Below are 16,559 nucleotides of genomic sequence, written 5' to 3'. Positions count from 1 at the left end.
TAGGAGCCTGATTTTCTGCTCCTTAAGCAGAGACCGGGAACACAATTGTGGCAGTCCTACCACAGATCCATCTCAGGTCAGCCAACTTAGTGCAGAGAATCAAAACTGGAACTTTGCTGGCATATCTGACTCAGTTGCTCAGTTAGAGGAAATCTGTTCTTGATCAGTTTAAACAAAAACCTAACCTGGTCAGATACTGTAGATAGTTCCTCTCCAGCCTTTCATTTAGTAACTTTAAAAAAAAATTTAGAGTACCCAATTTATTTTTTCCAATTACAGGGCAATTAAGCATGGCCAATCCACCTACCCTGCACATCTTTGGGTTGTGGGGGCGAAACCCACACTAACACGGGGGGAAATGTGAAAAGTCCACACAGTGACCCAGAGCCAGGATTGAACCTGGGACTTCAATGCCATGAGGCAGCAGTGCTAACCACTGTGCCACCGTACTGCCCTTTTCATTTAGTAACTTGTTCAACAAAAGCAGCTTCCACTTCTAACTAGTTTTTAAAATTGTATAAAATTTCCACGCCAACATCTCTTCAACCTTTAATATGACTGTATGCCAAAGAATGTGCTTGAATCATCATGCCTAACTCCACACCACTGCTTCACAGCACTGTCACTTGGTCAGGACAGAAGCAGACCCAACCAGCCCATGCCAGAATTGCGTTTGAACCTCCACGTCTTTTGTCATCTGTCAACATAACCCTCTGTTCCCTTCTAGCTTCCCCTTGAGTGCATCTGTACTATTTGTCTCAACTGTTCTTTGTTAGCAAGTTCCACATTCTCTTTAAACCTACCATATTCCTTGCTCAATGCTACGTTATTTGCAGCTTTATGCAATAAGCTTTGGGGGAAAATTTCATCCTTCTTGCTCTGATTTTGCTGTTTAACAAGAGTTATTAATAATCATAATCACTGGCTGCCTAAAATGTTTAATTTGTGCCCTCCTCTTTGCATTTATTGAAAGCAGTTTACTGTTAATTATGTGTAGTCACTGTAGTAATGTAGGAAAATGATGTACTTATTGGTCTTTTTGAAACAATTGGCTCCCACTGTCCAGAATATTTATAATCACCTTTACTTTGGTTCTGTTTAACAGATCAGGCTCTCGGCGGCGCTCTGAGTACTATTCACGATCCAGATCTCACACTCGGTCATACAGACGAAGACACCGGAGCCGATCTTACTCGCCTGTGTATAGGCGTCGGAGAAGCAACAGCCGCTCTCCTGTATCGCGAAGACGGCGTCATATTGGAAACCGGGTCAGTGTACATTGTCACCCATTGTTTTTTACAATTCATCTATCTAAAGTTTAAATTGCAAGAAAGTTTGTTCTTTAGGAATTCACCTTTTCACTAATAAACATGGATCTTTCATCCAATACTTCTGCATCAGTTCCTCTCAGCAACACTAATCTGTAAAGGCACATTTTTGGGTTGTAGGGGCGAAACTCACGCAAACACTGGGAGAATGTGCAAACTCCACATGGACAGTGACCCAGAACCGGGATCGAACCTGGGACCTCAGTGCCGTGAGGCCGCAGTGCTAACCCACTGCACCACTGTGCTGCCTTGCAACAAAATATATTAAAGTAGGTCAGCCATTAAACATCTCACTCCAACTGTGATCCTGACTATCTCTTCCTAAAGCAGGATTACTGGATCTAATTTTAGTACCCTTATCTTAAGGTAGCAGATGAACATCAGTGATTGCTGGTAGCAAATGCAATTCTATCAGGAATGGAAAACATGGCAGAAAACTGAGGTAGAGGGAATTTCCTGCATTTCCTCCAGTGCAACCTCTGATTGTACCAATAAGCTGACTGACATTCAACAGGGTTTAATCAGATGCATTCCCATGCTGGTTTTGATTAGTTTTATTAATGAAAAATTAATAATTTTCTTATTGTAATTTAAAGTAAGTTGCAAAATGAGCTTCCTGAAAGAAAGCATAATTGGAAGGGCACTTTGGAATAACGGAAAACATCAACTTCTGTCCAAGTGCAAAGTATTTTAATCTATTAATTTTATTACAAGCCAGCACTACTGACTTTAGTTTGGCTCAGGCATCATATTGGTATCCAACGCCAACCTGGATACCGACCTGCAGGATTGCAGATGTAACCAAGGGTAGTGAGGCTATTGCTCACAAGAGTGGCTTGTAGCTGAAAATTAACTTTCATATCTGCAATCCAGATTTACAGTTCTACAATAGCTACGCATGGAGGGAGGGGAGCATTGTATATTTTCATGTTAATGTCCATATTGTTCCCATTCTAAAATGAAATTTGAAGGCTGTTATTCAACTATGTTTTGGTTTCCTCTAGAGCAACCCAAATCCTAATAATTGTCTCGGAGTGTTTGGACTGAGCTTGTACACCACTGAACCGGAGCTACGCGAAATATTTTCACGATACGGACCACTTGCTGGAATCAATGTTGTCCACGATCAACGGACAGGAAGATCAAGAGGATTTGCTTTCGTCTACTTTGAAAATGTTGAAGACTCTAAAGAAGTATGTTTAAACAGCAGTCTGAATACCCATTGGGAGCTGGCTAAGTGTTCTTCTGTTACCACAGTTCATGTTCAGAAGTAACTAAAAGCCTTGCTTTGTTGCTGTTAATCCATCTGAGTTGCAAAGGTTGTAATTTCTGCCTAAGTGAAGCTACATCAAAAGGTTTAAATGTTGCTTTTTCCTAGCTTTTGCTATGAATAGGGTGGTTAAGTTTCTAGTACACTATTTGATAACCTTGCAAAAATCATAAATATAAAATCTTGCTACAATTTATTCACAGCCTTGAGGTAAACCAACTTGTATACTTAATTGCTAGTAAAAATGTCCATTTCCTGTTCTACTGTTCTACTTTAAGATTCTGGTTTTGCAAACAAAAAACTTAGAGTAGGATAGCCTCGAGTAGCTAGCCCTCCAGTACTTGCTGTGTAGGAGATTCCTTGGCAGCAAAACGGTTTGAGAACTGTTTACAGTATTATCCCACTTTATTTTTCATTCTTTCCTCAAGACACTGATTGTTGCTTGAGGTACAGTCCCACAGTCAACTACGGTTCTTGGCTATTTTGCCCAAGTAACGTTTCTTTTCACATGTTAAACCAAGAAAGACTAGGTTACAGAGTGCGTCACAGTCAAACCTTATTCCATATCCCTAATGGAACTCTACTGGCTTGCCATCAGTATTTGAAAACTGGGACTCGAAGCAATGCTCCCTGTGTGTGTGCTCCGTTAGCACTGTGAAATCCCTGTCATATTCGTGCACAGCTGCATATACACAAATCTTAAAGGGAAAACAATCTATTTGTTGCACTGAGCAGTACGTTCAGATTGCTGTGTGACTGCGCACCCATAAGCTTACAGATGTTGACTGTAAGGCTAACTTTTGTGGCTCTGCCTGTCTGATAGAATGATGTGCAGATGCCGGCTTTGGACTGGGGTGAGCACATTAAGAAGCCTTACAACACCAGGTTAAAGTCCCAACAGGTTTGTTTCGAATCACTAGCTTTCGGAGCACTGCTCCTTCCTCAGGGGACTGAAGAGGTAAGTTCCAGATACATATAGTCAAAGTCAAAAATGCAAGACGATCCTTTGAATGCGAGTCTTTGCAGATGATTAAGTATACATGTTCAGACGGAGCCCCTGGAGAGAGGGAATAATCACAGGTTAAAGAGGAGTGAATTGTCTCAAGCCAGGGCAGATGTAGGATTTCACAAGCCCAGGCCAGATGGTGGGGAGTGAATGTAATGCGACATGAATCCAAGGTCTCGGTTGAGGCGGTACTCATGTGTGCGGAACTTGGCTATAAGTTTCTGCTTGGCGATTCTGCGTCGTTGCGCGTCCTGAAGGCCGCCTTGTAGGACGCTTACCCAAAGATCAGAGGCTGAATGCCCTTGACTGCTGAAGTGTTCCCCGAAAGTGTTCTCATTCACCTGAGGAAGGAGCAGTGCTCCAAAAGCTAGTGATTCGAAACCAACCTGTTGGACTTTAACCTGGTGTTGTAAGACTTCTTACTGTGCTCACCCCAGTCCAACGCCGGCATCTCCACATCATGGCTACCATTGACACCGCATCTGCCGGCTCAAAGTGGAGAGGGTCTGCAAGAAGATTGCACATATAGACATTGACATTAAGTTTCTACAAAGCTGCAAGAAAGCAGACAAGATCCCAAAAGGGCTACAGATCACAAACCCACTTGAGTCGACCTACCACGCAGACTGCACAGACAGACTCTGCCGTCGCACTTCTCTCACACTCCTCAACCACCTCGTACACCAGCTCTACAGCAGACGCCGCAATCTGAAAACCAAGATAGAATCCATATTCTCAACTTGGGCTCAGGACGCAGCAGACCAGCTGCGGAACACCGTCAAACAGATGAGACAAAAATACTAGGCCACCTATATGCACACCAAGAACAGGATGCTTGAGAAGCTCGGCATCACCACCAGCAGCAACCATGCCTCCCCCGGTACCACTGTAGAAAACAATACAGGGAAATCTATTGTCAACTTGTCGGATTACACTCTTCATTCAACCAGACTAAATCGAAGTCCTCTGCAGAGGGCTCAATTTCTGCACCACCACCAAAATGGACCCCATCAATCTTATGGCAGACACCGAGGAATTCATCAGGCGAATGAGGCTCCGGGAGTTCTTCCACAGACCCCAAGAGGCCGACAGTGAATCTGATGAGACAACCAATGAAACGAAGCAGCGGACCGAGAGATCTGCGGTGCGGCAACCTAAGAGGAAAGAGTTGAATTGGACCCCTCCAGAAGGCCGCAGCCCTAGACTCGACATGTATGCTCAAGCATACTATGCTACAGATCCAGAGTAATCACAATCCTGCAGATTTAATCACCTGCTAATGCTCGCATTCCTAGCATTGTTTGGCATCTTTGAATTTGTCTATATATGTGTTTCTGGAACAGACCTCTTCATTCACCTGAGGAAGGAGCAGCGCTCCGAAAGCTAGTGACATCGAAACAAACCTGTTGGACTTTAACCTGGTGTTGTAAGACTTTGTGCTGTAAAAAAACAGTGCCATAGTCTGCAGCTCTTGTCAATTCTTCTTTAATTTTGCCAGGGTGCACCTGAAACAGAAAAATCATATCATAAAATGATGGCAATCTAGTTGTTCAGTGGCTAAATAAGGTTAGCACTGTGGCCTCACAGCGTCGAGGTCCCAGGTTCGACCCCGGCTCTGGTTCACTGTCCGTGTGGAGTTTGCACATTCTCCCCGTGTTTGCGTGGGTCTCGCCCCCACAACCCAAAAATGTGCAGGCTGGGTGGATTGGCTATGCTAAATTGCCCCTTAATTGGAAAAATTAATTGGGTACTCTAAATTTTTTTATTTAAAAATTTAAAATAGTGGTTATGTTACTGGAATGGTATTCCGAGGCATTGACTACTTCCAGAGAATTAGAGCTTGAATCCCACCGGAATAGTTCAAAACCTTTAATTTCGTTAATATTTGGAAATAAATTGCCAGTATCAATAAAAGTGACCATGAATCTATGAATTACTGTACATGTCCATTTCGGTCTAGATTATATGTGACTTCACGGTGCTGAGGATCCAGGTTCAATCCTGACGCCGGATCACTGTCCGTGTAGAGTTTGCACATTCTCCCCGTGTTTGCGTGGGTTTCACCCCCACAACCCAACGATGTGCAGGGTAGGTGGATTGGCCAAGCTAAATTGCCCTTTGGCCAAGCTAAATTGCTCCTTAATTGTAAAAAAATTAATTGGGTGCTCTAATTTTTTTTTAAAAAAGGAACTGAACTGGACTGCAAGAGCAGGTCTGAGGCTAGGAATCCTGTGGTGAGTAACTCACCGTCTCACTCTCCAAAGCCTGTCCACCATCTTATGTACAAGACACCTGTCAGGATTGTGATTGAATATTCTCTCCAATCATTTGGATGAGTGCAGCTCCAGCAGGACCGATGAACAGTGCCAGGAGTGTGTACCATCTACAAATTGCACTGTAGGAACTTACCGAGGCTCCTAAGGCAGCACCTGCCAAAGCCATGACTGCTACCACCTAGAAAGATAGGGGTAGCAAATACCTGGGAACACCACCACCTGGTGATTTCCCTCCAAGTTACTCACCATCCTGCCATGGAAATATATCGCTGTTCCTTCATTGTCACAGGCTCAAAATCCTGGAACTCCATTCCTAGCAACACTGTTGATGTACCTGCACCACTGGGATTGCAGTGGTTCAAGAAGGCAGTTCATTCTCAAGGGCAACTAGGGATGGGCAATAAATGCTGCCCTAGCCAACAATGTCCACATCCCATAAAGCATCCTAAGAAGTTTTAAAAACAAATTCCGTCTAGGTCATGGGTCAAATGGAATCTTGTTGGCATATATAACTCTGCCTTGTGTGATTCAATTAATCCGTTCCGTGAACTTCTGGTTAACACTAGGTGAGCACTTGCAACGTCATAGCATACAAGGCTACAGACAAGTCCTGGAAAATGGGAATAGAATAGACAAGTGCTTGATAGCCAGGGCAGGCACGATGAGCTGAAGGGCCCCTCTTTGTGCTGTGGTTATGTCTGTTGACACAGTCAGTCCCTCGTAGGATGGTGGCACTGGCTAACACTGCTGCCTAAGCTCCAGGGACCTGTGTTCGACTCTAGCCGTGGGTGACGGTCTGTGTGGAGTTTGCACCTTCTCCACGTGTGCGTGGGTTTCATCCAGGTCCTCCGGTTTCCTACCACAGTCCAAAGATGTGCAGGCTAGGTGGGGTTATGGGGTTACAGGGATAGGGTGGGGTGAGGACCTAGATTGGGTCCTCTTTCGGAACGCCGGTGCAAACCCGATGGGCTGAATGGCCTCCTTCTGCACTGTAGGGATTCTATGGATTCTCACACTAAGTCATTGAGATATTCGTTATAAAAACAGCTCACTTAAAAGAATGCTAACTTTGCAGCACCACACTAGTTAAAATAGGCATTGTTTTAATCTTGGGTTTAGTACGACAAATTGTGTTAAAATGCAGGTACAATTAAAACAACTTGGTGACATAGCAAGTTGCGTAGGATAAGCAAGCATGATATGTGCCCAATCTTATTGAAACACTTGAATATGGATTTTTAAAAAAAATACGAGTCCCAATTCTTTTTTTTTTCCAATTAGGTGGCAATTTTGCCAAATTTACTGACCCTGCACATGTTTGGGTTGTGTGGGTGAGACCCCCACAGACTGGGGAGAGTGTGCAAACGGCAGTCGGATAGTGACCCGGGATCGAACCAGTGTCCTTGATGCCGTGAGGCAGCAGTGCTAACCACTGCGCCTCAGTGTCTCCCTCTGAACACTGATTAATAAAAGCAAAATATTGCGGATGCTGGAAACCTGAAATAAAAACAGGAACTGTTGGGAATACTCATCCGGTCTGGCAGCATCTTTGGAAGAGAAACAAGTTCATATGACGTTTCAAGTCCCTATAACTTCAGAGCTGGAGAGGTAGAAATGTGATGGATTTTAGGAAGAGAAGTGGTACTGAATAAGCACAAAACCTCTTGGATTGGGGGGGGGGAGGAGGTGGAGGTTTCTCAGTTTGTTGCAAAGTGGAGCTTCCTAGGGGGGCAGATTAGGACAGTGGTTAGCACTGCTGCCTCACGGCGCTGAGGACCCGGGTTCAATCCTGGCCCTGGAGTCACTGTCCTTTTGGAGTTTGCACATTCTCCCTGTGTCTTTGGGTCTCACCTCCAGGCTAGGTAAATTGGCCACACTAAATTGCCCCTTAATTGGAGCAATTAAAAAAGGTGGAGCTTCCTGATTGGATATCATGGCTGAATATTTTTTTAATGCCGACGTTTATCTCTTAACCATTCAACATTGCAGGAGAGCCCTGGGCTGGGAGGACATGGCTCGCCCTCTAGAGAGGATAAACAGCAACACTCTAGCTGAGCCTCACAGTGAAGTAAGATATCTGCACATGTTGAGTGCCAATAATTAGGGTTTACTACACTGCTTGCTTTCCCCTCGTGCCCTCGTATTTTAACCTTCACATTAGGACAGCAGTTAGTTCCAGGTCTCCTTCCAAAAATACATTTTTTTTAAATATAGATTACAGTTGGAGTTGACTGACTAGGTGGGGGAAAAGCGTCAAAATGGTAACCTTTAACTGTTGCAATATTTTGCTGTATGCTATCTGATTTGCTGACATGAGCAGCTTGTATTTTATCTGTGGGGGAGAAAGATGTGCAGAAACCAAGTCACGGATGAGGAGCGAAGCTGAAGTGGAACCAAGAAACAAGTAACAGGCCCTGTTGTGTTTTGTTAGAGAGAAATAATCTCACAGGCTAATTTTGCTCTTTTCATGAGGATTTGAACAGGACCCAGAGTTAATAAATTTATGTATTTGGTCAGCCTACTTTGTTATAATTGTCCCCCATCAGGTGTTTTAGGATTTTAGTAGATTTAAGTATTTTTAAAATGTCATAACCTTCATGGAAAATTAGGTAGTGAACAGCTAATGTCAGAAGATGGAAAGGCTTAGTTGTTCACTCAGTTGTAAGAAAAGAAGAAGCGGTTCTGTGGTTTATTTTTGTAGTGTCTGCAGTTTGTGAACATTTGTGTTGTAGTTGGCAACATTTTCAGCATTTCCGTATTTTTATAAAATTAGTGTAGACAGACTGCTAAACTGTTTCAATTGACTTGTGGAATTCCAGGCTTCCATATTTAATCAGGAGAAGTAGATCTCTAGATTATTAGATGTTTTCTTACTAATGTGTGCTCAACATAAATTGTTTCATCCATATTAATACATCCTTCCAATGCAATAGATAAATTGCGAAATCCCTGTCTGCCGTATTATAGTTTATTTAATCTAATTTTAAATCACGCCAGTGTATGTTTTTGGGGTAGGAGGTAGACGACTGTGATGACCTTCTAACAAGATACACTAGGTGGTATTTGAAACTGCAGTCTCTTGAGAATCGATTTCTAAAGGAGAAACTTTTTTTTAAAAATGTTCTAAATGGCCTTATTTTTAAATTTCCAATTTTGTGCAACCTTGTAATTCAACAAATGTTATGCTTTTCAACTGCACTAAAAGTAAAACTCGGAGGTTGTGTACTTTTGGGGAGAGAAATAATATAAAGAACCCTGCAGCTCATAGTTTTGACAGCATGCGATGACAGAATGTTAACCTAACTTTTCTCTCTACCTGAGTGTTTCCAAAACCTTGTTTATTGTTAATGATTGTTAATTGGTATTGAGTAATTAGCTGCAGGATCAATTCCAGCCACAGTGGTACCCTTTATCTCAGCTGCAGCTGACTGATGATGAGAGAGTTTGTTCAGAAAATGCAGTAGTTAAATTTGAATTATTGGAATAAATTTTGAGTGAGTTATCTGAATGTAGAGACTCCACACACTAATAAATATTAAATCAAAACCTGGTAAATTTGCAAAATAACCAACCAGCCTAAGTGGGATTTACAAGTTTTTAAAAAAGTTAATCGGCAAGCTCAAAACCTTTGTTGCAAATCAAGACGTGGTGAAAAACAGCATCAAAATAATGCTTAATTTATTTTCCACAGGCAAAGGAACGTGCTAATGGGATGGAACTTGATGGCCGACGCATTAGGGTAGATTATTCCATTACGAAACGACCCCACACTCCAACTCCAGGAATCTACATGGGCAGACCAACAACGTGAGCTCGCTCTTTTTTCATTTAAAGCCTATTTTTTGCACAGTACTTCCTTTTGTAGTAGTTACTGAATTGTGCACATGTCCCCATTTGTTGACATTTACAGAAGTGTTGGTTCTTCTCCTTACAATGACTCTTACAGTGATCGATATGATGACCGGGATGACAGCTCCAGGTAATATTTAATTCAAATGAGATACAGCCTATTCATGAACATTATTTCCACTAGTTTGTACATTGCAGCACTAGCCTTCCATTAATCTGACTCTGGCTGTGACCCTTACATTACTCCACGCTTGTATTCCCTTCCTAAGTGTGTTTGCCTTGCTGATTTTCTTGCCACCTTCAAAACCATTCCGAAATCTGTTTCCTTATTAACACCTTTGGTAACCTCCCTCAACCCTTCTCCTAATTCTATCCCTGAGCCCGACTACCCCTCCACTTTAGTAGAGCTCCATGTTGAAGGTGCTTTATATATGCCTGTTGTTCCAAATAAATTTTTATTTGAAGGAACTAAGATAATTAATTGGATCATTAGATTTGGTAGGACTTCATCAACTGTTGTCTATCCTTTGTCAATGTCTAAACTTAAATTCCAGTGCTATCTTGGCCAGTTTGCTATTCAGTAACTCTCATCTTATATCAAACTCTGCTGCCCTGCATTGTTAGTCATGTCCTTGCTCTCTTCACCATTTTTCTTCAAAACACCAATTAACCTTAAACTATTTTACCAAGTGTTAGGTTATTTATCCTATTACCACCTTCTGTGGCTTGAACAATTTTGGTTAATGTTCCTATAAAGTACTTGTATCACATTATGGGTGTAAGTTGGTGCAGACTTTTTTTAAAAATAAAAAAATTTAGAGTACCCAATTATTTTTTCCAATTAAGGGGCAATTTAGTGTGGCCAATCCACCTACCCTGCACAGCTTTGGGTTGTGGGGTGAAACCCATGCAGACACGGGGAGAACGTGCAAACTCCACACAGACAAGGCAGTGACCCGGGGCCGCGATCAAACCCGAATTCTCAGTACTGTAGGCAGTGGTGCTAACCACTGTGCCGCCATGCCACTAAGTTGTTGCAGACCTACATTATTTTATTTTTAAAAAAATCTAGAGTACCCAATTCATTTTTCCAATTAAGGGACAATTTAGCGTGGCCAATCCACCTAGCCTGCACATCTTTAGGTTGTGGGGGCAAAACCCACGCAGACTCGAGGAGAATGTGCAAACTCCACACAGACAGTGACCCAGAGCTGGGATTGAACCAGGGACCTTGGTGCCATGAGGCAGCAGTGCTAACCACTGCACCACCATGCTGCCCCTGCATTATTTCTTGATCTACAATTAAAAATTTTCATCCTTATGTTTATAGAACGTCATGGCCATGTATTTTAAAAATAAATTTAGAGTACCCAATTATTTTTTTTTTCCCAAGTAAGAGACAATTTAGCATGGCCAATCCACCAACCTTGCACATCTTTGGGTTGTGGGGGTGAGACCCTTGCAAGCATGGGGAGAATGTGCAAACTCCACACAGACCGTGACACGGAGCCAGGCTAAGCCATGATTATATACTTTCATGACCTAAGCCATCTTTTCCAAGGGCTCACAGTTCTGGAACACTCAATTTCTCCAGCTTTGGCCGTTTATGCTCCCTTACTTTGTCCCACTATTAGCAGCTATGCCTTCAGCCATCGGTCACCACAGTCCGGCATTCCCTTCCTAACCCTGTCTGCAATATACACTTCCCTTTTCCTTTAAGACTTAACTTGTGGCAGAACGGTGGCACAGTGGGTTCGCCTTATTGCCTCATGGCGCCGAGATCCCAGGTTCGAATCCTGGCTCTGGGTCACTGTCCGTGTGGAGTTTGCACATTCTCCCCGTGTTTGCGTGGGTTTCGCCCCCACAACCCAAAGATGTGCAGGCTAGGTGGATTGGCCATGCTAAATTGCCCCCTAATTGGAAAAAGTGAATTGGGTACTCTAAATTTATAAAAAGAAAAAAAAAGACTTAACTTGTTGTTTAATCAGCATTCTTAAATCAATTTCTTGTTTACCCTTTCTCATTTCCCTTTGGTTCAGTCATGCCTTGAGCATTATGTTGAAATTAATCATAATGACACATTCTATCAAAAGTGTATAATACAATATGATAGCGTATGGGTTAATTTTCACTTCATAACAGTTAGGTGAAGCACTGGCTACATGTCAGAGCTACTCCGTTCAACCTTCATACTGGCTTTCAATATTAAATATTGGAAATTAAATGCATTTTCACCTTCAATCAAACCTGGGCTGCGAGTATTCTTTGTAAATGCTGAATTAAGGAAAAATTATGAAACAGTAACATTATACATTAAAGTTCATTTTAGTACAATTTCTATTGTAACAATACAGTAACTAGTGAATATCGTTAAATTTCTAACAAATGGATGTGGGCAGTTCCTTTTCAGCTTTGTTCTCGTTTTTGTGTTTGATGCAGTGAGGTTGAGTGTTGATGGTAATCAAAATCCTCGCTGTATTCTGGATTTCTTTTAACTGAATTGTTTGTGTTCTTCCTAGAAAACATTCACCGTCACCCTATCACAGAAGATACAGATCTCGGTCTCGTTCTTACACCCCGCGTAAGTGTTGAAGCCTGTAATTTCCCTCCTGACTTGCAAAACCTTTTTTCAAATCGCCACATTTTGTTTAAAATGATGTGTTGTTATTTTCTCTCTGCAGGTCGATACTGATGAAACCAAGTAATTCCTACCAGTTTAAAATGGATGTTTAAAATGGATGGGAACTTTTTCAAACCTACAGGGATTTTTTAATAAACTAAAATGAGAATTCTTGGGCATTGTAGTGCTTTTTTAAAAAAGTTTTTTTATTTTAAGCAAAGCCCTATAATCACAAGTAGTCTCTCATTTTAAGAAATTGTAGTTTTCTGGTGCCTCACTAAGTCATATCCCTTTTATGATGAGAGCGAATCTTTTTAATGGGAGATCTACAATCCAGTATTGTGTTACATTAAATCTCAATTATTGCAGTCAAATGATTTCTGGAACATACGTACTCATTACTTTGAAATATTAAGCAAGGTGTCTTGACTTTTTGTGCAAAATGTTTGATTATGCATACTTTATAAAGAAAGATTCAGTTGTAAAGCTGCTTTGTGGAAAGTGATGACATGCAATAAATGTCTCAGACACGGAATGTATGACCTGTTTCCTTATGCTGAATAGGCAGCTGCAGCTTGTTGAAAGTACCGGTACAGCACTTTAAGAACCTATAATGTGACCTTTGTACATATGCCATTCACTGTTTAAGTTTGTAGAAGGTGCATAGAGTGGGGAGGAGGAGGAGCCTGTTTTTATTTGGCTGAAATATTTTATGCAAATTTTAAAATGCTAATCCAGAAATTTGGGCTCCAGCTCTCCAATCCCCCCCACCATAACTCAATATTGGTTTACTGAGAGTAGCTGAGTGCCTCAACTCGGCAAACACCTGGAGTCGATTTGTTAATCTATATTGGGTTAATAGACTACTACAGGGTGAAAGTGTAAACATCCCTCTAACACCAGGAGAAGGTTGGTGGGGTAGCAGTGTGAGAAATTGCCACGTTTTCCTCCACTGTGGGTGTGTGTGTGGGGTGTGTATGATTTTAAATGTAGCAAGCAATTTTTTGAGGCAAATAGTTATATGTTTGTATTCTGTCCCTAAGATTTGAGGCTGTAACTTGGCTTGCTTGAAAACCCATTTAAAATACTGTAAAGGTTCTATAGGCCAATTGGGATGATCCAAAACTAGAGGTCTTGCTAATAAATCTAAAGAAGGAATTCAGAAGAAACTTAGTGTGGATAGAATGTGGAATTGGCCACCATAGAAAGTAGATAAGGTTATTAACACAATATATTTAAGGGGAAGCTCGATATATATCTGATGGAGAAAGGGCTATAGGGGAGTATGCTTGTAGCTGTGTGAAATAGGGTGGAAAAAGTCATGTGAAGCACAAGTGAATGCATAAATAGATCAAATAGACTTTCTATTTTGTAAATTGTGTTTTTTTAAGTGTAATTTGCCACTAGCATATGTTGATATAATATAGGAATTTGCATTGAGAAACTTGGGTTTGGCATTGCAACGTCCAATATTTATCATGTTCAACACCTAACTATCCGCATCACTGAGTGTGTCTGAACTTATTATTTTTCAAATTTTACATTCTGATGAACAGACCAAGCTCAAGAAAAATTACTACAATCATAATCTAATGTCCTTCCCCCAGTTAACTGTGGAGCCTTTTTTAAAAGATGAAAAATTTCACCTTTTCCAAGTCAAGATGGTGAGTGACTTGCAAGGGGACTTCCAGATGGTGGTGTTCCCATGTGTCTTCTTCCCTTGTCCTTCTGGTGGTTGTGGGTTTGGAAGATGCTTCCTGAGGAGCCTTGGTGAGTTCCTGCAGTGCATCTTGTGGATGGTACACACTGCTGCCACTGGTGTGCCTGTGGTGGAGTGAGTGAATGTTTGCGGATGGATGCTTTGTCCTCGATGGTGTGGAGCTTTGAGTGTTGGTGGAGCTCCACTAATCCAGGACAGCGGCGAGTACTCCATGACACTCCTTACCTTGTAGATTGTAGGCAGGCTTTGGGGAGTCTAGAGGCGAATTACTCACCGCAAGATTCCTAGCCTCGGACCTGCTCTTGTAGCCACAGTATTTATATGGCTAGTGCAGTTGGGTTTCTGGTCAATGGTAACCCCCAGGATGTTGATAGTGGGTGATTCAGCCATGCTAATGCCATTGAATGTATAACAATTCACCTGAATCAAGTACCCCTGAAAATGATGGTGCTGGAGTGTCAGGCCCATACCCAGCCATTGCTGGCAATGGAGAACCCGCGGGGTCTAGGCCATGATGACTGCGGAGGCTGCTGATGTGAGCACGGAAGTGCAGGGAGTGAGCCTGGGTAGTATCAAATATTTAAACTTGGCAAAGAGTTTTGATCTTCCATGATGTGAGCTGATGTGTTGTGACGAAAAATCAATAAAGCATTGATATGGCTAAAATGTTTGACTGTTTCAATCAAATAGAAAGTCACATGACATTTTTTACAGGGAGATGGTGGTATAGTAGTGATGTTATTGGACTAGTAATCCAAAGGTCGAGGCTAATGTTCTGGGGAGAGGGCTTCAAATCCCACCACAGCAGCTGGTTATGATATGGTGACCATGAAGCAATCATAGATTGTCTTAAATACCCATCTCGTTCAATTATATCCTTTAGGGAAGAAAATCTGTTGTCCCAACCTGGTCTGACCTACATGTGACTGCAAATCCTAGTAAACCACTCAGTTCAAGGGCAATTAGATGGGAAAAAATACTGCCCTTGCCAGCAACATCCATCCCATAACCAAATAAAAAATGTATCAACCAGCAGTAGAAAATTGATTCGGTAGACAAAATCAGCTAAGTTGTGGTTTGGGGGATGTGAGGTTGGAATCCTACAAATGATTGTAATCCGGAGACTCGAGGAAGCACAGAGTCTTGAAATGGAGAGAGGCTGCAAGAATAATGTGGAAATGTCTGGAGTTAATGCCTCTGGTTTTAACATTGTGAAATTCCAGACATTGTGGTGAAAACCATATTCATGCAGTTTTTAACTGATGTTTCATGTATCACGTTTTAAAACTTTAGATGAAAATTTTTGATTGGAATGTAACCAACTGACTGATCTAATCCGTTTAAGCAGTGAACTATTAATATATTTAAAAGACTATATCAATTTTTCACCTCCACTATCCATGGTGTACAAACCCATTCTAATTCATTTGTGAGGAAACTCTTGATTCACTTGTAACTTTTCTATGTTTGGACCATTTCTGTTTCTCCTTGTGAAGCTTACAATGTTAAATTACTAATTGGCAGCTTTCATGACCTCTGGAAGTCCCAAAGCACCACACAATTAACAAGTACTTTTCAAATAAGTCTTGGTTACAATATAAGAAACGTGGCAGGCAATTTGCATACTTAAGTCCCCAAAACGACAATGAGTTAAATAACCAATTCTGTTTCCAGAAAATAAATTGAGATATAAATTGTAACCAAGAAACTGGAAGAATGCTAACCTAAAAGGTCAGACAGGGCTGCATTTTGATATCTCATACACTTGAGGGTGCCGCTGACAGTGTTAACACTTTTCAGTACTGCACTGTCAGCCAAAATGATACGCTGATGTTTCTGGATTGAGGTTTTAAGAGTGCTAACAGTCGGACTTCTGTTGGTGACCATGGAGTGAAAGGTCACACATTTAGCAGCTCTCACCTTTAGTTTTTTTTAAATGGTTTTTAAGCCAGATTTTTCAGGAAATTTCTCAACACGAGTTGATCGAAGCGACAGGAAAAGGAGGTGACCCTCAATTTATGGAATTGTGTTCAAATAAGAGTCGAAAAAGAAGAATCCAAAAGGTGAGTGAAAGCAAGGCTCGGAGGCCATCGAGCACAATGGTAATGAGACAAAGCGTGCCTATGCCAGCTCACTGGTCGATGGAGCAATGGGTCGAGTACCTGGACGAAAAGTTCACCTGGCATTGTAAGGAGTGTGCAGAAGACATGACCCAAGCGATAGCCTCGATTAAGGAGGCGGTTGACCGGGTGGAGGAGAAAATGACGACCCAGGGACAGGAGATTCAAAAGTTGCAGCAGCAAGCAACTGAACGAGAGGAGGAGTCCACTGCAATGGCTTTGGAAATTAGCATACTACAGGACAGCCAGAAACGACTGCTGGATAAGGTAGAAGGCTTGGAGAACCGGTCTCGCAGGCAAAGTATCCGAATCGCCGGCTGCCAGAGGGAAAGGAGGGATCGGATGCGGGTACGTATGTGGGAAGATGTTG

General features: G+C 41.9%; 1 protein-coding gene across 5 annotated transcripts in view; it reads left to right on the top strand.

Moving 5' to 3' along the window:
- The window catches only part of LOC140398627 (transformer-2 protein homolog alpha-like), a 29,261-nt gene extending 14,526 nt beyond the window's left edge, over window positions 1-14,735 (top strand). For 3 of the 5 annotated variants that reach the window (XM_072487511.1, XM_072487510.1, XM_072487509.1), the window contains 6 exons: window positions 1,106-1,268; window positions 2,333-2,521; window positions 9,572-9,687; window positions 9,791-9,859; window positions 12,249-12,310; window positions 12,411-14,735. In XM_072487511.1, the coding sequence (XP_072343612.1) occupies window positions 1,106-1,268; window positions 2,333-2,521; window positions 9,572-9,687; window positions 9,791-9,859; window positions 12,249-12,310; window positions 12,411-12,421 (610 nt within the window). In that variant the 3' untranslated portion in view covers window positions 12,422-14,735. The remainder of the gene's footprint in view (window positions 1-1,105; window positions 1,269-2,332; window positions 2,522-9,571; window positions 9,688-9,790; window positions 9,860-12,248; window positions 12,311-12,410) is intronic. The other 2 variants (XM_072487513.1, XM_072487514.1) reach the window with 2 other exon arrangements.
- Window positions 14,736-16,559: the final 1,824 nt, after the last annotated feature.

The sequence above is a fragment of the Scyliorhinus torazame genome, chromosome 21, assembly GCF_047496885.1.
Source record: "Scyliorhinus torazame isolate Kashiwa2021f chromosome 21, sScyTor2.1, whole genome shotgun sequence".
NCBI classification, from domain to species: Eukaryota; Metazoa; Chordata; class Chondrichthyes; order Carcharhiniformes; family Scyliorhinidae; genus Scyliorhinus; species Scyliorhinus torazame.
Note: the sequence above shows the minus strand (reverse complement) of the source record. Positions and strands in the feature narration are given on the sequence as shown.